Below are 27,404 nucleotides of genomic sequence, written 5' to 3' on the forward strand. Positions count from 1 at the left end.
CCATTTATTTGATTTTAGAATGGGATGGTCCATATTCAAGAAGGATATATTCCCATCATTTTCCTTTTTCATAATTTGCGCCACTCAATTCACAATTTAAAATCATATCTTCATTGACAAGCCTGTTACGCCAATACACTCAATAAATCTACAAAAACCAACATAAATTCAAGAGAATTAAAGAAAATGAATTATTGAAGGGCTTTTGTTTGTGTTCTTGGGCATGTGCACACAAGACACAAGATAAGAGTACCACGTGTTCTCAACGCAAGCCATTCTGAAACTCACCAATACAGTCAAGAAATCTACAGCAACCAGCTTACAAGTTACAATGACAAACTGACTGAAATATTGCAAAACAATATCACAGAATACCAAAATTTATTTGTAGTAAAATACAGACACCAAACGTTTGATGAAATTTCTCATGACCAGGTCTGGATGTGACCAAATCTATTGCACAAATTTCAAACAAAGAAAGCTTCTCTCCCTTAAAACATTGGAGAAATACCGAATTTAACGGTACTGAGAGAATCCAAAGAACATCTAGCTGTAACGAGCAGAAACTCGGGGTATGAATGAAATCCAAAAGGGAGAAAATACAGCCTAAATGAAAAGTTTAAAACTATATTTGCATCTTTTTACTGGCTTCAGAGTCAAACACATCCAAAGAACTGTTCCAAGGATGGAGCGCTAAATACGTTCGGAGCAGTTCGTTCGGGTCTGGTAGGAGATATGTGAAGTTGGTATTTGATGAATCTCTGTAACAGATAAGAATAAAATTCAGAAGGCATGCACTAGGATGGGTAAATATATTAATATCAACACATTATCAACATTTTTGCAAATCAACATCAACATCTATCCAAAAATGATGAGTGGTGATAATATACAGCTAACTGAGTGACGATTTCAGGGTTTGAGTCAATATGCCAATCTGGTTCCAATTGCCGTACGAAAGATGTCCGCCCATTCTCTGTACTACAGAAAAGAACCTGTACACGCATTTCACATGAATCATGACATTATAACAAATATGAAAAAACAAAACATAAAAACAGGTCATCTGAATTGGTGAATACTAATCACAAAGCAGATTAAATCCATTCATATCCAGAGTTTTTTTTTATTTATAATTCAGAGTTCTCTAGCAGGGTACAGATGTCAAAGTTTACGCTTGCAACCAGAACAAGGATAGTCATTGCAGCGTTTGATCTCCTTACAAGTTCTCCTAGCCAATAGAATTGACAAGCCAAACGGCAAGATCAGGTGCCAGAGTTTAATCTTTATCTACGAGACTGTGTCAACACATTTCTTCCCTATAATTGTAGTCAAAGAATTTTGAGTTCTTTGCTTTAGTTATTAAGAACTCAGGATTGACTATCTTTGGTTGTTTTTTCATTCTTTGTGCCCATAATAATGTCGACTGTTGTTTTACTGCAGTAATGTCACTGGGTGTGCATGCATATGGTCCTCCCACTAATTATCATCATTCTTGGTCAAGTGCTAGCCACAATGCTCTTGTTCCTCAAGCTAATTTTGTGGGTTTTTTTTTTTTTAATAAGTAATCCAAATATTATTAAAAGAGCAAAGTGCAACTTAGGTACACAGCAAGTACATAAGATAAACGCAAATCTAGAAGGAGAAAAAAGAACTAGAAAATCATTAAAACTAATCATCAAAGGAGCTACAAATCTATCTATTCAAGTATAAAGACACACAGGAAAAAAAAAAAAAAAATTAAGCTCCTCCTATATCTTCTTGCGGTCCTTGAAATTTCAATCATTTCTTTCCCCCCAAAGGCACCATAAAAGGCAAGAGGGCACAATCTTCCACACGACAGCACTCTTGAGTGCTACCGCCAATCCACCAAGAAGCAAAAAATCAACCACCCGACTAGGCATAACCCAATAGATCCCAAAGTGACTAAAAAAATATTCCATAAGGCGCAAGCAACATCATAGTGGAGAAGAAGATGGTCCACGGACTCCCCATCTATCTTTGCACATATAGCACCTATCGACCGCAATGACATGCCACTTCCTAAGGCTGTCTATACTAAGCATCTTCCCTAGGGACCAACCAAGCGAAAAAAACAACTCTCAAAGGAACCTTGGTCCACTTAAGGATCATAAAATCTTCCCTAATTTTGTGATGCTATTATAATAAATTGTTCTTTAGGCTCTCTGGAAGAAGAGAACCTTATGATCCAAGGATATCAACTGCTGATTAGATTCCAAGCGTGAAAGCTTCATAATTTTCAGTGATTCCCATTTCAGCCAAGGTCATACAGTAAAATAAAATAAAGGACAGAAACATGTGCAATGAGGGGCAATTTTGTTATTATATTCATGAGGTGTGTCCCGCTTCTTTGCAGAAGGCTGAAGGCCTATTTTTGTTATCATGGTAGACAGATTGCTTATGTACATAGATGCATAGGTACATGGTGTGTGCATATGCATCCATACACATGACACAATGCTTGTCCAGTAAGTCCACAATCATTAGAACAAGATTTCAATTGCTTTTAAGATCATAAAACTTAAGGTACACATTTTTTTTACCTTGTCTTTGACCAAACCACCGGATGTGAAAACCCCAGCATCTTCCAAAGCTTGCAGAACTTTTCTCTGCAGACAAAAGTTCATCCCATAAATGACGAGGGAAACTTTTTAATAGTTAACAAACTACTATACAGCAGCAAGAAAACGCTAATATAGAGCAGTCTGCAGAGTGAATATGTTAAGACACTAGCTGTTAGCAGCAACTAGGATAAAACAACCCCAACTATGCTGATAAAAAATAACAGCTTAGAGATCTTAGTACGTAATGTCCATGAATTATACATCGCCAATGCTCTTATGTCAACATATCCATCCATGTATTTATAGATGGGACAAATTTGCAAGACATTTTAAGAATAAAATCCTCATAAATTAAATATATTACAAGAACACAAACCTCTAAGTGCATGGGAAGCAAGCCAAAAAATTTAACCTCAACCAATTATTAAATAGTACAGTTGATTTTGAATATTTTCGTATTTAAGAAAATATTAATTCCATGTTATGGCTTCCATGCTACAAAAATATGTTAAAAATGTTGAACATGGCAAGCATGCAGAGAGTATGAGCACAGTAATATATACAGTTAAGCACTTAAGAAGTTCCTTACTGGCACTGTGAACTGTTTAGCACATTACATGACACAACACACTTCAACAAAAATAAAGTATTGATTAACCGTCACAAAATAAGGATTAACAAGGTCTGCACGCACTTCACTTTCATCATCCACAACTCTTTCCATGAGGTAAAGATCACAAAATTTTGTGATTTCCAATAGTACTTCCAGCACAGAGGACCTCACAGTTGCTTGTTTCTGCCATGAACATAGTAAACAATGTCAATCCTTTTCCAGATTGCTTTTACAAAAATTTATTAAAAACAAAGTTTCACCACCTGAATCTCCTCTGGACTACTTTCCTCAAGAATTACTCCAACCAAACGACATGTTACCTACAGATATAACAGGTCATACAAACTACAAGCGAATAAGAAAAAACAATCTTTAATTGCAGTTATTTTTTCAGAAATATTAAATAGTAGCAAATCCGGCGGTTTATATATTATAAGCCTAGACCAAAATAAAAGTAGAAATCAAACCATGATTTCATGAAGTTAAACTCTGGAAGTTATTCTTTACAACATGCAGTGAAGAGCTTAAAGGCACGGCAATCAAGGAGTGGAACACTGGCTCCCAATCACTTAAGTTTCATGTATGTTTCAAATTGTACACACCCTTTTAAGATAAAGTAATTCAGAATCACATCTTTCAGAAATCATTCTATTGTAATGTTTCTTAGTTATCTTTTTCAAGTATTTATTATTATTTTACTCAGAAGACAATTTTGTGCTCCACATATTGTAGAACTTTATATTTCTCATTCAGAAGTAGAGCAGCCCTTCAACTACTTTAAAATTTTCAATAAGTTAATAAACCCAGACCCAGAACACAGACATCAAAAACTCATCAAACCTGTCCTCTTACAACTTGTTACTTGGTGCACTAACTCTAAAGTTTGTTCATTTAGCATTTAGGAAAACAAAAATTATATATATATGCAGTTTTCTGGATATGATTATTTGTTTTCCTCCCTTAAATTTTTAGACGCGCATACAAGTACGACTGTATGGGATTATCGTCAATCCAATAAGAATCAGACACCGGAGACTGCGAAAAACGCCAACACTTATCAGCTACCGATAATTTGAATCCTGACCACACATTATACATGACCTATATTTACAAATTTATTTCAGAATACTTGACTCAAATAAGATCCGTGAATAGTCTGCCATCAGTAAAGCTATAGGCAGGCAATTCTGTCCTGCATGGCCATTGAACTGGCAAATTGATGAAGGTTTTATAAGATCCTGATTCAAAATAGAGGAATCACCTATATTCACATTGACAAAGAAAAGCAAAGTATCCATTAATCATAGATTTTAGTTCAATTGGTAGCTGTTTGAGAACTATTCCTACTTCCTTAAGACCTTCCATAAATAGAAAGAACATAATAATCAAAACAAGATAATCTTGCTTCGCTTATAAGACTATCATTGAGCATCTGCTAATTACCTTTCTTCCTTCACTCAATTTCTGCCTTACAATTTGCCCCAAAGTTGGCTGAAAAGGGGGGAAAAGCAACGTTAGATTAAACCAAGTCAAATTAAAGCAATATATAATTCAAATTTCATGCAAAAAACTCAACACCAACCTTCACCGGCTGAAAGAACTCATCAACAACATTTTGTGCTCTTGAATCCTCCAAGGATGGAGAAACTCCGGGAGGTACCAAGTTTACATTTGAAGGGGTACTGACACCAGAACTACCAGGTGTTCCAGCCTGTCGTTTGGGTTGCCTTCTCTGAGGTTGACTAGGTGATCTCAAAAGCCTCCAAGTGAAGACTATTGCAACAGCAAGCCCCGCAATAGCCCCGAAAGATCGTGAATTCTGCTACCAATTTGAAAGTTCTTAGAAATCCCAAATCACCCCAGATACAAATTCAGTGCATGGGATAATTCCCAATCATAGATAAAAACTAATTGATTGAACCTGTATAACACGAGTTAGAAATAAGGCCCATAGAAACTGTTGTTCTTTCTTTCAAACATCATTGCTCTCTCTCTCTTAAACATCATTGCTCTCTCTCCATTTTTTATCAAGCAACCCATATACTTTTGATAGCATTTAATATAGACTTCTATGTCCATCAGAATTCAATTCCCCCCCTCCTTTCAAAGGACTACCAGATATTTTCATGAGCCACTGCTTCTATCCTCGCTGGTAGTGGCTTTTGCATAGCCTTAAAATCATTAGCTTAATTCAAGAGAACATCACATCATTAGCTTAATTCAAGAGAACATCACATCATTAGCTTAATTCAAGAGAACATCACACTCCCTAAGAGGAAAAGACCATTAGAGAAGAATAAAACAATGCTCTGGGAACAAAGAAGGAACGCTTGAGGAAGGTCAGAATCTTGAGTTTTTGAAGCTTTAACATTCAACTCTGAGACATTTGTAGCATCCTGTAATAATAGATGTGTTGCAAACATGAAGATTGGAGCACAAATAATTACAGTTTTCACAGAAATAAAAGTTTCCAGCCGAAAGATGATAACTCTGTTCTTAAACTCTGGTCTTCCTTGTAGGAACTAAGTTCTCAAGCCCGAATAACCCATTTTTCTCAGGAACTACTACTCAGAGGTGCTCACAATGCTGCATGCTAAGCGGTAATATACGCTACAAAAGTCCTCTTGAAAACTCAACAGAATTTAACAAAGCAAAGGACAATATAAAGTCCAACTAGATACATCATCTGGTTCAAAAGAGCTACAAGTCATAGTGCTTGGCATTTTTCTCTAGAAGACACTATTAAGATAGCAAACAATTGAAGAGCCTCCTTAGACCGTAAATCCAAATAATGACTCCAAAGAAGCAAACCCCATACTATATCAATGACACATTTCTGTTCAGAAACTTATCCATTACAACACTCAGCAATGTTTACACCAAGGACAAGACATCATAAGTCAGATGTTCCCCAAACAGAAAATAAGGTAGCTGTTGGCCATAGTTTGTATAGCTACTCATCAAATTATAAAAATTAAACTTCTTAAATTAGTCCATTTTGTTTCTTTATCTATTCACTATTTATAGTTTCACTAGTGAAATTGTGATGCCCCAGAATGTTAGTTCCATATTGGAAGAGTGGACTGTCTATATTGAGTGAGTTGATTATAAAGGTGCTCACAGGTACTAAGTCCTTGGAAGAGTGGACTGTCAATATTTCTCAAAAAATCAAAGTGTTGTTTTGGTGAAAAATATTTTTAAGGTTGACAATTTTTGACACGACCCGTGAACTTATCACAAAATTATAGGGTTAGGGTTTGGCATAAACGGGTTGAACCACTTAACCCATTTATCAAATTATATATATTTTTTTATATAATAAATACATGTTGAAATGGATCAAACAGGTCGTTTTCGGTTAGGTCAAACAGGTTAAATATGTCGCATTTGGGTCTAAATGGATCAACCTATTTGACTCGTTTGTGACCCATTTATTAAGCAGGTCGTGACAAGTCACTCGTGAGTCATGTTCGGGTTTAAGGGTTTGGCCCGTTTAGATAAACGGGTCGTGTTTCGGTTTACCCTTATCGATTGGCGGGTTGACTCGAACCTAACTCACCAACCCATTTTGCCAGCCCTAGAAATATTGATGGCACCACCACTCCTAGACCCCACCGAGAAGCCCGATAAAAGACTCGCGTTCACTATAGCAGAAATCATTTTACTTAATGCCTCCATTACAATAACAAACAGAAAGGAAGACAATAGGTCTCCCTGTCTCAAGCCACAAGAGTTACTAAAAAAACCCATCAAAGTGGAATTTACAAATACAAAAAGTGCAACAAAGGAATACAAAATGTTATCCAATTATGCAATTTTTCCCCAAAAAGGCATCTCCTCAGAAAATACAATAAAGTTAGTCTTTACAAAGACTAGAATCACTTATAACCGGTCTTTATAAGTGATTATAGGGAGCTTCAATTGTAACATGACTAGCTCTTTTAGAGTGATAGTGCAGATATGTCTAACGCTTTTTTTAGGTCATGACAAACAGTATCAAAGCAACCTAGTAACACCATGTGGTGTTGGGGCATTACATGACATGGGCCATAATGATGATGTCAAGAATTTGAGTGAGGGCATTGTGACACCCTAGAATGTTAGTCCCATATTGGGTTGGTGGATTGTTCCTAGTGAGTACGTGGATTATAAAGGTGCTCATGGGTGCCGAAGTCCCATATTAATTCATTACTAGGTGAGACTGAGCTTTATTAAGTGATTTTAGGAAGCTCTGATTGTAACTTAACTTTGGAGTGATAATGCAGATGTTGGCTAGCGTTTTCCATGAGTTGTGACAAAAAAACCATATAACCCTTGACAGGACATTCTAAACAAATTTCTATCAGCATAATCCCTAGACTAGGCATGGCCATGTGAGACTTGATACCGTATTTAGCAATACTGATTTGTGCAATAGCCACCTTAGCTACTTTTGATAGCACGATGTTACTCCCATAATCAATGAAATAATTCCCAGCCACCCAACCCTAAAAGGAGCTAGGGCGCAAATGTGCGAGAACAACATGACTTCAAGCCACCTAGTACTACTACTACTGATGTTAAGAAAGATAGTATTTTGATAGCTCATTGAATTGATTCAAATGAGCAAATGCCAGTAATCCCACTAGGCGCAAAATAATTCACCTTTCCATACCAACAATGAAAACATCTTTGAAAGTGAGGTAAAAAGATTAACTTAGATTGTTGCTACAATAAAACATGTGAGGCCGCCCATATATATCAACTTTTTTTCGTTGGGTGGGGGGGGGCGCTTTTTATTTTATTAAATCGAATTCCAACTTCAAGTAATGGACATTAGGCTTCACTACTCAAATTCCACCGTGATGCCTAAATCTTCATTTTATTCGTTAAAATTATACAAAATTTAATTAAACCCATTAAAATTGCATTTGCGTGCCCCTGTTTGAGCAACTTACACACCAAAATATCAAATTTCGTCATCAGAAATCGCATAATTACTAATCGCTGCTCTATACCCGAATTAACATTCAAACAAGCACCAAATTCGGCATAAATCAAAGAGAAAATCAAAATTAGAGGATAAACTAACAAACACCATCAGATTACGACATAAATTTTGACGAGAGCGATGGATTCTTGGCGCGAAATGAGTACCAGATCCGGCAGGAACTTCAAGAAAGTTTCGAAATTGATACTGGCAGAAAAAGGAATAGACGTACGAACCAGGTTCTGAAGGGAGATCGGAAGGAGATTGGAAATCTTGACGGTGAGATAAGCCCCGAAGCGCTTGATCAGCTGGACCAGCTCTTCTTTCGACGACTCTGCCATGGCCGAACCCAAACCAATCAACACGAAGAAACAAACGTCGTCGTTTCAAAAAGCCGCACAGTCCTAAAAAGAGAGCGCTTCAAATTCTCAGGTCCATCGCTTTAGCACTGTTCGATTTTTGAGACAGAAAGAGAGAGTTGTACTTTGCGTCTATGATCGAAAAGAGAGTAGGTGCTTGTTCTACAGGACTTTTTTATTTTTTTTATTTCTCGATTGTACAAATTGTTTGGAAAAATAAACTTATCCCCTCCAACTTAAATCAATTTACATTCACCCCACTAAGTTTTAAAAATTAACAATTCATCCCTCAAGTTAATCAGTACTTTCAATTTGCTCCCTCTGGTCACATTTTTCTGCTAATTTAAATGAAAATTGTATCACGTGATCTTGTGTCACGTAAATTTTTTAAAAAACAAAAAAGTAAGAAAAAATATATCATGGTTGGACCAACCTCCATGGCCATGAAAAGGGGAGAGACTCACACTCAAGCTATATATAAATGTCAACAGACTCCACACCTCCATAGCAAGAGCCCTACAACCTGACATGGGCCTCAATGACTAGGGTCTTGAAATTTTAAAGCTTGATTTGGCTTGGCTCGATTACATGGCCGAAGATCCATGGCTAACCTTTTATTTTTATTTTTTTAAAAAAAAAAAAATTCAAATAAAGGAAGTGGTTTATATGGAAATAGGAGTGGGCAGATTAATCGTTAACCGTTTAACCGGCCCTCTACCGGCTTCAACCGAACCCATATTAACTGTAACCGTTTAACCAATATTCTTATCGTTCAAAAATTTTGTACCAAAATTCTTGTTGGTCCGGTCCGGTCTGCTTAATCATTTGTTATCGGTTAACCGTTTTAACCAATAAGAACCGGTATGGGGGAAGGTTGGTAACAAAACTAATATAGTTCAGTTGGTATGGCACTAAAGCACAAGGCTTAGATCTTTGTGGTTGTGGGTTCGAGCCCCTATGGTTTTTTTTTTTGTTTTTTCTCCCCCTCCCATGCAGCAGACTCTTTCTTCCTCTGTTTTTCTTTTTTTTCCTTCTCACCATTTCTTTTCCCAATTCCCACGCCACATATTTCTTTTTTTTTTCCTCCTCCCACACAGCAAATTCTTTCTTCCACATTGTTTTTTTTTTTCTTTTCCTTCTCACCATTGCAGGAGAATGGCTTTCTTCCCCCCCCCTTTTTTTTTTTTTTCTCCAATTCTCGCAACATCCGCCCCCATCTGCTCTCATAGACCTCTCTTTTAGCATCAAAGATTCAATTTAAGTAAGAGTTTTTGCCTTTTGGTGCTTGGGGATTAGAGAAGTAGAGAACACTGAAAAATGTGAGATTTATAATCGGTTAACCGGTTTAACCGAATCATTTAACCGTGTACCATTATAACCGATAATTTTGGTTAAAATTCTTATTGGTTCGGTATCGGTTAAGAAACCGTTTAACCGAAAATTATCGGTTAATAACCAATAAGAGCTAACCAATAAGAGCCAAAACCGAACCGTTTTGACCGATATCCATCCTTATATGGAAACAACAATAACGAGATAGGTACCCCAACAACAAAGCTCAAACAAAAAAGACAATACAAACAAACACAAAACAATAGACAATAATTTTATTCATGACCCCAAAAAAATCATAAAGAAGCCGGGCCTCTCTAAGGCCGCACAAAACAGTAATAAATAGCAAATAATTCAATGAAGTGCTTTAAGCGGTAAAAACAATAACCACCATGAAATGGTTATTGCAAGAGAGGTACTGCCGAAAACCGGAATGAAGCCGTTAATGAAGAATGACCATCAGTTACAAAAGTTTCCTCTATTAGATCAGACCAAATAAGAACAGAGAGACAGCAATCCAAAAAAAAACAAAGAGTGCAGCGAAATAGAAATGAAACATCAAATAAACATAAAACCAGCAAAAGAAATACAACCACTCCACAAAACAGTCAATGGGTCTCTATGGCTAGTTTTTTTTTTTTTTTTTTTTTTTTTTTTTTTTAATCTAAAAAAAACATAATTATATTTCATGAACAGATATGACCTTGAGATATTAAAGACAATTTCAATCATTTATGGGTCAAGTGACATCATCCCAAGTCAGTAGAAATTGGCAACGAAAGAGGCAAATTAAAAGTGCAAAATAAACTTGAGAATCTTAATTTTTAAGCGCCATTACCGCTTGTTTGGGAATATAATTCTTTTCAATTTTTCTTAACTTCTATTTTTTTTTAGGTGATTTGACATCACTAACACTCAATTAAATTTAAAATTTTATATTTTTCAAACAACCCAAACATAATTCCAATTCTCTATATTTATTTTTATTTTTTATTTTTTATTGTTCGATATTTGCAATTTTGAATCCAAGTTAAGCAGACTAGAAAAAAATCCCAAACCCAAACCAGCATCTATAGGATTCTATTTCTTTTTCTTTTTCTAATTCTGTAGGACTCTTTTAGTCCATGAGAATTAATCCACGCTTTCGCATGCGTTCATGTCATCCTGATCATGTAAGCAGATGGCACGCCCCACACCCGCAGGCTCTTCAAGTTCGAGCTCCTTCAGCGCTTCTACTGCGGAATCCAATGGCCTGGCCCTTTCGCTCTGCGGCGGCTGCTCTCCGTCGTCCAAATGGAGCGAAATCCTTCCACTGGGAATTGCCAGCCAATGCTCTGACTCGTACTCCATGCAAATTATATCTTCCCTGCAACTCAAGTACTTCTCCGTCGAAAAAAAGTAATCCCAAAAGCACAGACATTCTTCTGCTTCTTCCGTGACCACGTGGTAGACATACACACTCTGCTGCGCGTTGCTAGCCAATGAACAAACGTACTCCGACACATCTTTGATGAACGGAGGACACCGGTGAAACAACTGCGGGAGAGTTGTGTGGGAAAGGAGGTTTGGTACGACGTCGGTTGAGGATTCTCAGAGGATAACAGCCTGCGCGGCACAAGGAAGGCTTTCATGGTCTCTTCGTACCTTCTGGGGGTGCCGGTTTCACCACGAGCATGTTGACCAACAAATCATCATCTGCTGCGGGCAAAGGGGAATTTGCCATCTAATTCTGAAGAGAAGGTGAAGAAGAAGAAGAAGAGTCGGCTCTTTTGCGTGTCAGATTCCTATTGGATCTTGTAAGGAGTTTAGGAAATCAATAAATAGGACAAAAAAGAGCCCGTCTTCCAAATATGGGAAACCCAATGAGGCCCATGCTTTTTATCAGTTTGATGGCAAGAACAACCGCAACAATTATAAAGGATAATAGTTTTTTTTTTTAAAAAAAAAAATGGGTTTTCTCCAATCTAATCTTTTATGTGTTCAATCTGTCCTGCCTTGGCAAGTTAGAACTATAAGAATATCTCTACCTCTCTCAGATTTTTTTTTTTGGGAGGTTGATTAGTTTTTCAAGATTCTACCATCAGCTAGCATAAACTTTTTAGAAATTACTTGAATAACTATATTGTTTTTACTACAATTTTTTACAAATTCACATTTTACAAAAATAAATATCACATGAATTGTTAACCTGATGAAAAAACAAATAAAAATTGACATATTCATCTTCAAAAGTGGAATTTAACTTACCAATGCTTGCAATTCTACTACAACTAATACAGATAAGGATTTCCAGTAATGTTCACGTATGAGAGAGTGTACGTGAGATATATTTGTCCGAATAGGAGGAGGTAGGCAGTTCAAAATTTATTTGGGCATGTAAGTCGCATATAAGATCTCTCACAATGTGCTATCTAAATTGTTGGAAATCTCAATTCGCCTAAAGCTCTCATATAATTGAATGATAGTATTATAATATTAATTGATGTTTGCCGGATTGTGTTTGAATTTATGAAAAGAACTAGAACTGACGATGGCGTAAGGACGAGGTCGAAGACTTGTTTGAACGAAGCTTCTTTAGAAGGCTTATCGAAGGAGTCCAAAAAGCCTCATTTGAAATGGCATTCGGAATAGGTTCGGACGAGAAGGATCCAATGTGCCTCATTTGGATAGGTCCGAATAAGCTGATCATTCTGATCAAGATGGAGATATAGAACACATCGTTCGATGTATGATCGGACGACGGATAAGGTAGTAGCGATCATTTGCTAGCTTATTTAAGTATTTTAACATGGTATTAGAATAGAGATCTTAAATTAAAACTCTGACGCAATAATTTGTCTCAATTTCACTCAAATATTCTGAGTCATTTTTTACATGTCGAAAAGGAGTTTAAGAAACACGTGAGAAGAAGCATTTAAATATTAATATCATCAATGTGGAAGTGTTGGAATATTAACATTATCAATGTGGACTGTTGAGGCATCCATGATTATACGATACGAACAAGAAACCTGCCCATGAATATTGCATGATTGCATGGCCAACATTAATTCACGATTTTCTGAGCCAAAAGAAAGAAGGAGCAGCAGAAAAATGCAGGTCAGTCCACTATCTGAGGGGGTGAAGAACTCTGTGCATCTTCTATTGATATTTCAGTCAAATCATCCACAGCACTGGGAATTAATGCCCTTTCAATCTTCTGCCCGATGCCATTCAATAACATTTCTTTTTCCAAGTGCAAGCAGTAGCTCTCAAAAACCCGAGAGCTCACTGTAACTCCAAAATCCAACAGAAACAGCAATTCCAGCTCCAGCCTGTTTAATTCAGCATTGCTTACCCCTCCAACCCGAGCATAAAATGCATTGTTGTAATGCCTGTAATAGTTCAATGGAAGGGAAAGATCGTTAGTTTTCTAACAAACCTTGCCTATTCTTTTGGGAAGAACAGATTAATTAATCCTGCCTCTCAAGCTACATGTCCGCTGTATAGTCTTGTCGAGACTATGCGATTTAGTGAGAAGTAAAGAGAAAAAGACAGAAAACAAAACACAGAGAATTTACGTGCTTTCACAGTATACCTGGTATGCATTATATATATGCAATGATTCTGTTAAATTCATTGCATATTCAAAGCAGAACGAGCTGTAGTATTCCAATGGAATTGATCGAGTCAATCCAATTCAGAACAGTGTTAAGGTATTTCAGTTGGATTTCAATGGTTACATTTACATAGAAAAAATGTTCAAATATGAAAAACTCAAAGAGTACCCCAAAAACCAAACAGGCAAGAACCAATGACATATTTCCCTATAATGAACCACACCCACATCAAGAATACAAGCCAAAGGAAGATGAATACAGCAGGCATGTCACAGAGAGACAGAGAGAGAGAGAGAGAGCTTACACATCATCTAGCATCTTAGAAGCAACCATAACGCTTGTAACAAGTAATCTATGCACATTCAAGGAAATGACGAGGGAGTCAGGGTGCCTGTGAAGCAGCCTGTCTATATACACATATCCAACCACAAAACAAGATGGACTGCAACTCGTGTACTTGTATAGCCTCTCCAGGTACTTGGGTACGCTTATGCTTGGTGCTCTCACGCCATCAAAAGCATTCAAGCTCTTCCCAACCCGACCCGAGCTGTATAAGCTTAACTGATCATCCAGCTGCTGGCTCAAGCACTCCACCAGCTGGTCATTTCGAGCCACCAGCTTCTCTAAAACGGAAGACAATATGGTTAGCACTCTCGGCGTGGTGGTCTCTGCGCTGCCCGGCTCCGGCTCTGGTTGCCGGATTTGGTTATTATACCCACCGGTAGCTAACATCTAGGCCATTTTGGTGGTTTTTCCGCGAGGTGTGAGGAAGAATTTGTAGTCATTTTGGATGCTAAAAAGACTTCAAAGAGTGGGGTGCTTCCGGGTCTATATGTTATCTAGTTTGTAGGGAGACGAACTGGACTTTTGACACGTGTACTTCCTGATCTGTCACTTCTAGGGATGGTTGGATATTAGTTTAGTAGATGGAATTTGGGTGATCTTGCTAGTGGGAAATAGGGATGTGGGCGAGACTGTGATTCTGAGCCATTGGATCTGAAGGGTAAATCAAAGATGGATTTTATTTGGACAGAAATAATTCATGAAATTGGAGGTGGAAACTAATTTGTATGGCATTATATTGGCATGGAATTTTCGAAGTAAACAAAAGAATGGCACGTTCTTCATGTCTCATGTCATGGACCTATCTTTTTGACACTACAATAGGAATGTCTATGCATCCGATAATCATGTAACATACATGTCTTTTATGTTTAAGGAACTGGAAAATGGTGGTGGTGATGGCTACATGGCATGGCTGAATGTTAATAAAATAAAATAAATAAATAAATAAAGCGCAGCTTATTTAATGAACCGTGAAAAATAGATGTGCTATACATTTTTTTTTTTTTTTTTTAAGTAAGATGAAAGGATACAAGAGAGGGGTTATTTGCACCGTCAAGAGGAAGGGAAAGATAAGGAAATGAAGGCCGCCATTTTGCCATATTGTGGACACAGAAGTTTGTGCATTGCTCAGTCAGAAAAACTGGAAGGCACACAGACATGAACACGAGGTCCCCTTTCTTAGGAACTTCGAGTTCAAGCGTCGATTGATATGTTAATGTCATCATCAAATCCACCAGTAAGGTACTACAATAAACAATGATACTGTAATAAATTGAATCAATATATCATCTATCAAATATCTAATGATTGAACAATCTTTTTTCTTTATGAACAAAGGAAAATTTTCAACATCCTCGTATAAAAATGAAGTCCCAAATAGAATGGTGAACCCTGGTGGCCAAAATATTTTACTAAACCTCAAATGATTCTGCTAGCAAGACATTGACCGTCTGATTCTCTATACACTGTGCACACTAGAATCAAGCAACTTCTTCTCTTCCTCATTTGGGATGTCATTCATTGAAAGCTGGATATTTGACTTGGAGTTCATCTTATTCAACTCATTTTCCACACGGAAGAAAATCCACTGAAAGCGGCGGAAAATCTCCAAGGCGGTGATCCCGAAAACGGTTAGGTAATTATGGCGAAGATGTGCAGACAACTTGTATGTCCATGTGCAACGCATTACAAGATTGCTTCCGATCACCCAAAAATAAACCTGCAATCCATATGCATAAAATAGGTCCATTTAAGGCATTCAAACACTTGTGTGACTAAAATACTGCAACAAAATAGGCCAAGCCTCACCCATTTTCGTCCATGTAACAGGTTTGAGCAGAGATGAGGTTTGTTGAACTTGAATATCCGAGTGAAGCCACTGGCAAAGAGAAAAAGATATTTACTCACAAAAGCATATTCATGGTGCAACAAGTTCTGAAAAAGTATGGTCTCTGTTCTTTATATGGCCTGCATCACTGTAACTTTAGCGCACAATAAGCAAATTTTATTGAAAAATCATGGTTGCCAAATAAGTAACCCAGGAAGTTATAATTTTACTCCAACGCTTTCTTTTTATAAGTAATTTACAATTTGGCTCCAAAACCTCCAACATTAACATTTGTGACAACTAAATTTGAAATCAAATGATCATGAGTTTGATGTGATTACATGTTCTAAAGTAACACCATATATGACTAAAAAGTTTATGGAACCCTTTTGGAAGAACAAGTGCCAAGAAAAATGCTTGTTTGTGCACATAAATCTAGAGGTCATCTGCTACAAGGATTTATGGTATTAATGTGTGATTAAGGTGACTCCAAAAAACAAGAAGTAAGAGTAATCGAAGGGAGAAGTTTGCTTAGTATGTAACAGTCTCAAGGTATTAAGAGTTGACATACCTCAAGTCCCAGTCTCGGGTCACATCCCAGTAGAATGAGTACAAAGAATTCAAAACACTAGAGAGAAGCCAGAGAGGCCGATAAAAGCTTGTCCACCTATCAGGGAAGACATGATATTTAAGGGCTGAAAGAAAAATCACTGGTACTGCCGTCGAATATTTTAAAGCTGAAACCATAAGCAAATAAAATCACTATAACATTGAAGCAATAAACCAGAAGTAACTCATAATTGTACAATAAAGTTGACAGTTTTAGATATGATGGTTACAAAATAACAATATAAACAGACCTAAAAATACTAATGGACAAGGAATTAATATATGTTAGGGAAATGGCGGAACCCAGCAGTTGAAACATAAATGAGCCAGTATAATGGACACCCTATGTTTCAAAAGACATCAGATGATAAATAATATAAAGATTTCATAAATGTGATAACCATGACATCTTACCATTCAGAACGGCTGTTTTCTCCCCAGTATCCTTGTATTGCCGAAGACATTGGAAGAAACGAAAAAGGTAAGGCAAAACAAGAATTACAGGGATTGCAACAGAGTGACTGCCACAAACAGAATCAGCTTCAAACCATGCTATAGTGGCAACCTGCTTGATTTAAATGATATTTCTTAGCAAGAGAGAAGTGAAGCATCGACTTTATATGAAACCATTTTTAACAAAAAAAAAAAAGGTGCAAATACTGATCGGCAGACTTGAATTATTGGAAAAACCTCAGGCTCCATTAGAAATTTCAGCAGTAAAAGGGGTCGGTTACTTGGGTTCATGGAGCTAAAGGCAGAGAATTCAAACAATGTTCTTCCTTGTTTTCACATATCACTGACCTCATTATCAATGTGGCACAATCATATATCGTACTAATTTTCTCACCAAATTCTCATGGGTAATGAATTGAGTCTCAAAACTATCTGAATGCATACTTAGCATACAAATATCAAGAAAAATTTAAAAGAACACTTAAGTTGTTCCATTGATGGTATAGTCTAACTTTACTTAGCCTTATCCCAATTCCCAGCTATATGGTATAGTCTAACATCTCCATTCTACTCTTATCAATTAAAAATATGTTACAATTTATACCAAAGTGAAGATAAAACAACTTCTTCAAGTGAATCAATTTGGTTATACCAAAAAAAAGTTCTGACAATTTCTGTACATGATATAAAATAATAAAATATAGGGGGAAAACCTAATGTGTAGCATTTCAAATTGAACGAGAGAGAGAGAGATAGAGAGAGAGAGAGAGAGAGAGAATAAAGAAAAAGTTGACTTTCAATTAGGGGAAAAAAGATGCAAATCTCACCAAAAAAATAACATAAAATGGAGCTGATTAGAGTCAATATGATAATATGCACAAAACCAGGCTTAGGAACAGAACATTAACCTGTCGATGGACCATTCTACATACTGAACGCTCCAAATCTGAGAAAACCTGCACAGAAGTGACAATTACAATATATGAAAAAGGCATAGCGGGAAGTATAATTCCTGATTCTACCTTCCCAAGACAAGGTAAAACATGGGTAGCTTAACAACATAGTTACACTAATACTATACTTTTTCCACTAAAATAATTAATTAGGAAAAACATATGCATCTGTGTATGAACATGGTCACCAAAATAAACCGATTGTTTCATTCTCAGGCATTTTCAATGAAAATGGCACTCGAGATGGTGCCTCTACAAATGCAATGTTCATGTGATTTTCAACATCGAGAAATTATATGAATATGAATTATATATTTAAGTAAAAACCATAATAAGTGAAATTTGAGAGGGGAGATGGGTCTAACATCAGGTTCTAGCAAGGAGATGTGGTGATTAGACCTTAAAGGCATCTTTCCCAGTGTTGTTTTCATAGCTTGCTTTAAGGAGGCCTCGGTGACAGACCATATGCTATTTTCTAATGACACAATTTAGTGGAATATCGTCTTCATCAGAGCAGTGCATGATTGGGAGGTGAAGATAATCACTTTGTTCTTTAATTGATGAGTCGAGATGGCGAGGATAGAATTTGTTAGACCCCTTCCAGAACCCCCCCCCCCCCCCTGGGGAAGTTTTTCTTTCCCGTGGAAGAGCATTTGGAGAAACAAGGCCCCTCCAAGAGTGGCTTTCTTTGTTTGGACAACAGCACCATGGAAGATTTTGACTTTGGATAACCTTAGGAAGAGGCATGTATAATGATGAACTAGTGTTGCATGTGCAAGGAATCCATCGACCATCTTTTGCTCCACTGAAAAGTAGCTCGAGTTTTGTGGGTATTGGTTTTCAATTTTCGAAACAAAATGGGTAATGCCTCAACGGGTAGTGGAGTTGTTGGTTAGTTGGAGAGGCTAGTTTGGTAGCTACTGTATAGATGTCTAGAAGATGGTGCATCTACGTTTGATGTGGTGCATTTGGAGAGAACACAGTGCCAAGAATATAGAAATTTGAGATAAAATAAAAGATGGAAAACAATGGCAGAAGCAATAGAGAAAGGACAGTAATTTTGGGATGGTTTGACTTTAGCGGCCTACATCCTACATCCACCTTTGTGTCTACATTTTGATCTTATATAGGATTTTCATATTAGGTTTGAGAGATTTTATTGACTTGGATAAATTTACAATACAACTGAACTTATTTATAGAAAAAATCAAGTAGGTGGAGTGAAACAATTAAAATCACTCATATATGGCAGTACATTAATATGTAAAATCTCTCAAACCTAATATGAAAATCCTATATTCTAACATACCCCCTCAAACTAAAGTGTAAGCTTGAGTTTTGGAAAGAAGAATACAAAATTGACCTTTTTCTTTTAAAGACTTTTTTAAGTGGATCTGGGGCAGCAAGGACAAATATCTTATCTGTCGAACATGGCGGTGGTCAATTGCTAGATACTTTGGAAGGCTGTCGGATACCACGTCAATAGCAGTAGGCTGGGCTGGCTAGTGGCTGGCGATGCTTGTTTGTGTGTAGTCAGCGATGGGCTGCAGTTGCCGGTGATGGCTATCCAAATGGTAGACTGACAGCAATGGCTGGCAGTCGTGACCTAATAACTGGACCGAAAATGGATCATGATACTGGCTAACAAGGGTTGAAAGATTGGGCCTTCTATGGGCCAAACTAGTCTGACTATGGACCGAAGACAGGGTCTACTGTGGGTCAAAGAAAGGGTCAACTTGGGCCAAAAGACTGGTTATTCAGGTTGAAATGGGTCAGCAGACCTATAAATGGCATGTGCACTGCACATGAGTGCATGAACAGAAGCGTTGGAGAGGCAATCCATGGACAATTTCGTAAAATCACGACTTCGGGGTTTCCAAAGAACGATAAATCTGCACCTTGAGAACCTGATTCTGAAATTACTTTCCCAGAATCAGTTCCAGTGATGGCTTGTGAAAGCACAGACAGCGACGACAAGGGCCGTGTAGCGATGAATGAAGCACATGGTTGGATGGCAGAATGTTTTGGGCAGGGCCTGAGACCTCTATTGGGGCTGATTCTTGTGGTGTTGCGTGGATTTGCTTCCAACCTTGCGAATGGTGTACTCACGGAGTCAATAGGATGCTCAAAAAGCAGTGATCCGAAGGAGACAATGGTTGGACAATTGTGGGGGACGCCGGAAAGAACACTAGGAGGGTGGCACTGCCTGAAAGAACACCAGAAGCAGAAAGAAAAATATGGAGTCTACAGGAAAGTGGCTTTGATGCCATGTAGAAATTTGTGAAAAATGAAAAATGGAAGACAAAAGCAGAAGCAACAGAGAGGACACAATAATTTTGGGGTGGGAATTGCCATTTAGTGCTACATTTTGATCTTATGGACTTGGATAGATTTACAACACAAATTAGCCTTTGGTGGGGAATATCTTTGTATACATCATGCCCTTTGTGCTAGGGTTACGCATTTTTGCGCTTTTCACTAAAATGAATTACTTATAATAAAAATAAAAACCTTTATGGGTGGATAGTTGCAATGATTTTCAATGAAATTAGCCTTTATGGGTGGATAAAGATATTTGCTCTCAACAATTCTCGCGTATCTAATTTTCAAGAATTTCTAAATTTGTGTTCTTCCTCTTCTCCCTAATTTTGGGCGTCCCTCTCGTACACTCCTTGTATACTTGGATTGCGCTCTTTCGCATTCTAATAAGATTGAATTACTTATTAAAAAAAAAAAAAAAAACATAGAATATCATTTGAAACAATATCTATGAAATTCTTAAATATCAAACAATGTAAAGACATGGGAATTGAACTGGAGAATGGTTAAATCAGGAAAGATAACGCATACCTTTGCCATGGAGGTCAAGATATCAGCTAAGAAAAAATCAGAAAATGATATTGCCTGTATTCACCAAACAAACACCAAATATTCAATACAGCATACTAAGGCCTACATGAACAAGAAAATGTTTAAACCACCAAAACAGACCAGAATCTATATTCCTCTCCTACGCATCATTCTTTTGGGTTAGTGGTGCCATAGTGCCATGTACAATTAAGGTGGGTTGTGGGTCAGTGTGTTTCCCAAGGCTCTTACACTCCCAGTGATAAGTAAAACCATACTTGTAGTGCATACCAATGACCACACAAACCAAGGTCTCCATACTGGGCATCATTAACGTTGTGGGATCAAGTCCTGCCAGGCTTTTCATCTCAACAGATTAGTTATTATACTGTTTATAGTGTATGTGTTTGTAACTAGGTTTGAATCAAGTATATCTGCATCGACACATTTCGCCACCACCTTAATTGACCAATGAAAGAATGAAGGCAAGCAATCAAATAGCTTTAGCTATATTCACAGGAATGCAGTTTAATGACAGTACATACCATTTTCAAGTATATCCTAGGAATCATGTGAGGAGCAACCTAATTTTTGTACTTATTTCCCTTTAGAGGTTATAATCCCACGTGCAGTGTCAATGAATAACGGAACTTAGAAGACACTTTAGAATGTTTGAAAGTACTTGTTTTTTTTTTTTTTATCTGGAGTGCTATATCAATCAAAAGCATTGTAACTATTCATCAGTAAGTAGAAACACACAAGTTTCCTAGAAAAAAAAATGATATAACAAAACAACACTTGCCTGTAGTGGTAGAAGTATACGCCAAAGAGTCCTTAACAAGTAATAGCGGGATGACAAATAAAAAATATCAAAAGGGAATATCAAAACCATTGCAACACCACAATATAAGAACACCTGCAGTAAAGTGCAATTCAAAGTTAACATGGTTGTAACAATTTTAACATACTAGCAAAGCTATAACAAAATAAGGAGATCACTTTTTTGTTAATGAGGGAATATCTGATGATAATCAATATATGGTATGATTCACTTATGATGAGATTGCAGTACTCCTTGTTATACACAATGCAGAAGCACTAAAACTGAATTAAACAAGGAAAAAAATATATATATGTACAATGAATATCTCATTTATGCTTGGCAGGTTCAGTCATCCGGACAAGCGAGCTCTGTTCTGTTGTAGGGGAACTAATATTCAAGAGTCTGGCCAACTCCATGCAAAACGACATCAAAGTTGGGTATGAAATCTTATAAATGCATCAAACTTAAAGCAAAAACATCAAAGAACAAATAAAAGTTTCAACATAAATATCCCTTATCTTCATCCACCTTAATGCACACATAATTGAACAAAGAATAAGCTCAGAAAAAATAAAATAAAATAAAATAAATAATTGAACAAAGAATAAAACCTTATATAAATTGCTCTGGGAACCCCTAACATGTGAGATGTTTTGATATATCAATGAAACCCCTGTTTCGACGAGCTAATATGTTTTAACATTTTAACAAAAATACTAACTACATACTTTTGGCAACCAAGGGTGTCACTCAGGTAGAAGCATTAAAACTGATCTAAGTTTTAGCTCTAGCCTAGGTAAATCCAAGAATGCAGCCACCTCATGTCAAATTTGTTTGAGGGTGAGAATTCAGACATATCAGAAGCAGCTCATAAAATATAAACAAAATATTGCAATAAGTTTTATACAGTGAAAACGAAATGACCAGCATCAAATAATCTAAATAAAATAATTTGTCAATAGTGTATATGAGTGGATGCATCTATTACACTGGTTGTGAAGCAGCCAAAGATACTTCTCCATGAGAATAAAGATAAAGATAAGCTGTCATGCTAGTTGGCACAATGATGGTCATCCATGTAGCACACTGCAAATATCAAATGGATGGTCAGAGTTACTGGAGAAATATTCACAATACTAATAAATATGATATATACGTACACACAAACACATACAAGTTTTTTTTGATTTGGCACCGGGTATCCGGAGCTTTGCTCCGACTAATCCCGTGGGTGCACAGGCCCTTGGCAAGGAGTTTCCCGCAAGTGCACCTCAGTTAATTCAGGGGGCGAACCCCCAGTCCAATGGCCCCAAGACACAGTTTGCACTCAGTGGATTTCGAACCTAAGACTTCGAGGAGCATACTCAAAGTCCCATGCTGTCCAACCACTGAGCCAACCCTTTAGGGTTACATACAAGTTAACAAGGCTTAAAAAAGGTAGAAAAAATATATTAATGATTTAAAGGATAAATACAAAATATCTTTCCTGTATACATATGTAACCCCCAACACCTAATGATAAACACAATTTTTTTTCTTTCTTCATCAGTTATTATAAATGTAAAATCTAAGTCATGGTTGGACCTTAAATACATGAGAACTTGCAACATTTCTTCCTTGCACTCGTATAACAGCCATTTAATTTGGCTAATTCTTGTTCTAAAAGGTTTTTGCTGATTGCCAATAAAAACAAGGAAACAAACAGTAAATTGTCTGCCAGCCAAAGAAGACATTTTGTCAAACTCATATTACAAGTTAAAACCACTTCCACATCCCATTGACGACATTGCAAAACCATGAGACATGTTGAAAGCTATAATTTGGGCATCCTAATTCAAGAATCATATCCAATGAGGAAGATAATTTAGGTCTTCGTTCATTTCACATTGTACTGTGGTACAACCCAACGCCCCCCCCAAAAAAAAAACCAAATAGGTTATCAAAAGGATCTTAGAGACTTACCAAAGCACAAAAGTCAGTATCTTAGAAACAAGTCAACAAAATTTAGGCAAGCCATTACAGCATCGTATCAGAAGACAAAAAAATCAATACAAATTATTAGGTAATGAACAAACAATAACAGTCATTGCATTGGCTATAATTAGTACCTTCCAAATTTCTCTGTGAGTTAGATGATTTTGATCAAGATCAAAAATTTTTGCATAATTGACATTGGCTTGGGAAAAAAACCACAAATTGATACCCCAAAGCCAAACCATCATAGTCTGCAATACCAAATTAGGAGAAAATATGTTACTTCAAGGATAAAGAATGGAAGAATATGGAAAAGAGAGTCTACTCTCAATAAGAAAATCATGACTAACCACAAGAAGAAGAGGATTGTAATACAAAAATGCCTCATATAGAAACAAATCCCTTAAGTCAGCACCCATTCTCATTACAGAAGCCCATCCAATCTGCAAGATTCACAAATGCCAAATAAGAACATCTTGACAACGTGCAATACAAGACATTGCCACCACTGCTCCCATCAGTAATAAAAGACAAAAAAAGGAACTAACCTTGCAACAACAGAAACCCCAGACAAAGAGTAACAGTACCTGGAAGATAGTCTAAATCAGAATCTGGTAACAGATATTAAATAAATGGAAAAGAAAACAAAAACAAAAAAAGGGGACATAATAAAACAAATCTTAGACTTAAAACCAAAATGCAGTTGATCATGATTATTACATACCCCATAGACAGAGTAGAGAAGAAACCATGATCTCTATTTGTGACATTTTCTCAAAACATGAACAATTACAACATTAAATCTTTTTCTAAATTTGAATTATTTCCCAACCATCCAACATCTAAAATCATAGTTAAATGAAAAACAATTAAAAAAAATTTAGTATATCAAAACTAATAAAACCTTGAATCTCCATAATAAAATAGGCGATGGCATGATTGCTGCAGTGCTCACTGGTGTACTCACACCCTTCATATCATTTGCCTCTATTGAATGCAAGAAACCTTCCTCAACACCATTTTCCAGCTCACCAGTACCTAAAAGACATTCACCAACAAGCATTAGATGTAATGAAAAAGCAACCATCAAGGGAAAAAAAAAATTGTAACTACAAAATGCCCATAACTCAAAGGCTTGTAACTTAATTGTACCAAGATCAGAGAAAACAGGTCTGCTTCCAGACTTCCGTAAGTGTGGGCTATTGGAAGGAACTGTCACAGGACCTCCAAACATAGATGAAGATAAGCAAATAGTAATGTATTTCACAACTTAACCTACACTAAAGCCCTGCAATATGTGAAATTACAGAGAAAAATCAAGCTTCATAAAAGCACAATCATGAGACATTGATAATAGGCCATTACTTTAAACGCAAAAGACCATCACTTAAGGCATTCATTGAAATAGTAATCAACCATGACAACCATATCATTTCAAAGGGACAAAAAAAAAAGTCATAATTCTTTTAGGGGTGATAAAAGGGTACACGTGTAAAATATTAAACATTTTTCCATAGTTCCTAATTTTTCCTGATGATATAGTCACAGCAAAACAAATCAGGGCACAGTAATCTAAACTTTCCAAAGGATACCCAGACTCGTAGCATAAATTATGCAACAATGTAGAGTTGCTGTAATAGTATGAACGATTTGCCTGACAGGTTAACTATATAACCTTTCTTTATGAGAAACAACAACCTCATTAACATTAATTAGAGGCATCAAACAAATCAGACTAACTGAAATTCCAACTTCCAAGCATATAAATCAGGAACTAAGACGACCCAATATAGGTTTGTTTTTATTATAACAACCAATATCGCTTTGAGCATTGACTACCAGGCTGCAAAGCTCTACAAAAGCCTCAAATTTGTGCAAATATAATCCAACGTGTTTTCAATTACATTGGCAAAACAAGATCCAGACAACCAAACCCAATTGTTCGCAGTCAACACTAATTCAACAGAATTGAGAGTCGCAGCATATTCAGGGAGATAACGCTAACAAGTTCCCACATTTCAACAAGCAAAATGCACACCATACACATTATTTGATTATTCGTGGAATTCCTCGTTCTCTCCCAACACACCATACACATTATGTATTTTCACTTGCATCAACCAAACCAGTCAACAATTCTTGTCAATCAAAAGCAATATTAATTTGCAAAAAAGAATGAAAAGCCATAAGATCACGGCCTCCTGGACCTTAAAACCCAAACAATGAGAATTACAATCATAGAAAAAAAAACAAAATTATCAGAACAGAATTTTCCCAAAGTACTTCATGACAACCCAAACTCACAAATCCGACCAGAATCTTAAAAACCCAGAATTACCCATCAAACTCCAGTTCCAAAAAACCCGGAAAATCCACAAAAAGAACAAACGGTATAACACACAAAGAGAAAACAAAGAAGCAAAAACAGAGAGATCATAAGTGGATCAGATCCGAAGAGACTTACAGAGAAAGACTGGCACGACTTTGATGATTTCTTGTCTTGAATTGCATGTGTCGCGCAATGCCAACCTTTTTCTGGGGTCGGCTGGATCTCTCTGACTGATCTTGGCGCAAATGGTTGAGGGGGTTTGAGTATTAAGGGCTAAGTAGGGGGACCAGGTAATATAACAATAGTATAGGGGTCATAATGAAAATTTAAAGAGTTTGGCTTGGATTTGACTTGAAATTAAGGCCTGTTTGGTTTCATTTTCGGAAACGTGTTTTGGGAGCTTTTTTTTTTTTTTTTTTTTTTTTGGTTGAAACTTGAAAGTGAAAAACAAGATAAAGCCCATATAACCCCCTCAAATTACCACATTAATGATAATTTATCCTTTAAATTATTAATTATGACAATTTACCCCCAAAACTACCCAAACAATAACAATGTATCCTCAAATGCTAACAAAATAACAAAATTACTCATATAAAATTTGTAATAAGATAAAAATACCCTTAAAATTTGAAAAAAAAAAATTATTTTTGTTTTTATTTTAGTAAGGGTAATTTTGTTATTTTGTTAAAATTATGAGTATATTGTCATTGTTTTGGTAGTTTTGAGCGTAAAAATTGTCTCAATTGATAGTTTAGAAGGTAAATTATTATTGAGGTGGTAGTTTGAGAGTATTAAGTGGACTTTATCCGAAAAACAATTTGCATAAACTATGTTAGCCAAATTTTTTTTTTTTTTTTTCTATATTTCGGAATGCAAATACAATATGTCATATTCTTTGTCCATTTTATTATTATTTTGCTTGTGCTGGGAGGTGATTCAATTTCTTTTGGGTTTTCTTTGAAGGGGATAACTATAAAATATTATACTAATTCTAATTTTACTTTATTGAAAGAATGCACAAAAATTTTAAAACCCACAAAACATGCCTACTTTCATCATTATTGAAAACATGTCTACTTTATAGTGAGTAATACTTTCATTCCATTTCTTATCATATGATAAAACAGTAATTACAGAGTGACCGTTATGATAAGTGTTACAGGAACAGTTACGTAATTGAGGTGGTGGTTGATAAATTTTAATAATAAATATATTTAATTATTTAATAACTGATTAATTAGTCAAAGAATTTATAATATAATACTTTTCCTTTTTTTTCCCACTTGGCCACATGGTCAAACGGGCAAGTGAAAAAAGTTTGGTGCCGTTGCCTTGAAGTGAGCAAGCCACATGCCAACCAATAATCCCAAAGACCTGCCAACTACTAATCTATAATACACTTGCTTAGTTCTCAAACCATCCCTTGAATTTAAGCACTAGCATTTAATTGAATATTGAACTATATAATTACTAGGTAGGATTCTCTATATTTCAAACAAATCAGAAATGATGTAATTTAAGATTAAAATTTTATTTTGTTTTAGTCAATGGTATATATGATATCGTATCATTTAAACATAGTAGCACGTTATTTAAAAGTTCGGAAAAAAAAAAATCAAATTTAGTTCTTATGTTTTTATGGAACTTTAAAGTACTTAGCTTTTTAATTTCAACGATTAGGTCTTTACATATTCATTTGATTTCAAATAAGCTCGTATGTTATCCTATTGTTTGATTAATTAACAGTATGTCATGTAACTCGTGTTTGACATGTCATGCGCCA

The 27,404-nt window shown here is 36.2% G+C and overlaps 3 protein-coding genes and 1 pseudogene across 4 annotated transcripts; all 4 read right to left on the bottom strand.

The window, feature by feature from the left end:
* Window positions 1-324: 324 nt before the first annotated feature.
* On the bottom strand, window positions 325-8,699 carry PEX22 (peroxin 22). 2 transcript variants are annotated; one of them, XM_059593401.2, is made up of 8 exons: window positions 8,404-8,698; window positions 4,781-5,017; window positions 4,642-4,689; window positions 3,462-3,518; window positions 3,280-3,381; window positions 2,565-2,630; window positions 894-995; window positions 325-761 (listed from the first exon to the last, which is right to left on the bottom strand). In XM_059593401.2, exons 1-8 carry the CDS (start codon window positions 8,506-8,508, stop codon window positions 657-659), a joined length of 822 nt encoding a protein of 273 aa, XP_059449384.1. In that variant the 5' UTR covers window positions 8,509-8,698; the 3' UTR covers window positions 325-656. The 2 variants fall into 2 exon arrangements, with proteins under 2 accessions (XP_059449384.1, XP_059449385.1); XM_059593402.2 differs by lacking the exons at window positions 3,280-3,381; window positions 3,462-3,518 and having other exon boundaries at window positions 8,404-8,699.
* A 2,290-nt stretch (window positions 8,700-10,989) lies between these two features.
* LOC148585219 (uncharacterized) lies at window positions 10,990-11,581 on the bottom strand (annotated as a pseudogene).
* A 1,218-nt stretch (window positions 11,582-12,799) lies between these two features.
* On the bottom strand, window positions 12,800-14,237 carry CYCP2;1 (cyclin p2;1). The gene is made up of 2 exons (XM_059596325.2): window positions 13,762-14,237; window positions 12,800-13,232 (listed from the first exon to the last, which is right to left on the bottom strand). Exons 1-2 carry the CDS (start codon window positions 14,187-14,189, stop codon window positions 12,959-12,961), a joined length of 702 nt encoding a protein of 233 aa, XP_059452308.2. The 5' UTR covers window positions 14,190-14,237; the 3' UTR covers window positions 12,800-12,958.
* An 811-nt stretch (window positions 14,238-15,048) lies between these two features.
* Window positions 15,049-25,845, bottom strand: LOC132180785 (EXS (ERD1/XPR1/SYG1) family protein). The gene is made up of 14 exons (XM_059593730.2): window positions 25,754-25,845; window positions 24,442-24,577; window positions 24,194-24,327; window positions 23,838-23,876; window positions 23,640-23,732; window positions 23,424-23,540; window positions 22,306-22,401; window positions 21,295-21,408; window positions 20,496-20,549; window positions 17,601-17,648; window positions 16,654-16,804; window positions 16,202-16,367; window positions 15,612-15,681; window positions 15,049-15,522 (listed from the first exon to the last, which is right to left on the bottom strand). Exons 2-14 carry the CDS (start codon window positions 24,521-24,523, stop codon window positions 15,262-15,264), a joined length of 1,425 nt encoding a protein of 474 aa, XP_059449713.1. The 5' UTR covers window positions 24,524-24,577; window positions 25,754-25,845; the 3' UTR covers window positions 15,049-15,261.
* Between the last annotated feature and the right edge of the window lie 1,559 nt (window positions 25,846-27,404).

The sequence above is a fragment of the Corylus avellana genome, chromosome 5 (assembly GCF_965113065.1).
Source record: "Corylus avellana chromosome 5, dhCorAvel1.hap1.2, whole genome shotgun sequence".
In the NCBI taxonomy this organism is placed as follows: Eukaryota; Viridiplantae; Streptophyta; class Magnoliopsida; order Fagales; family Betulaceae; genus Corylus; species Corylus avellana.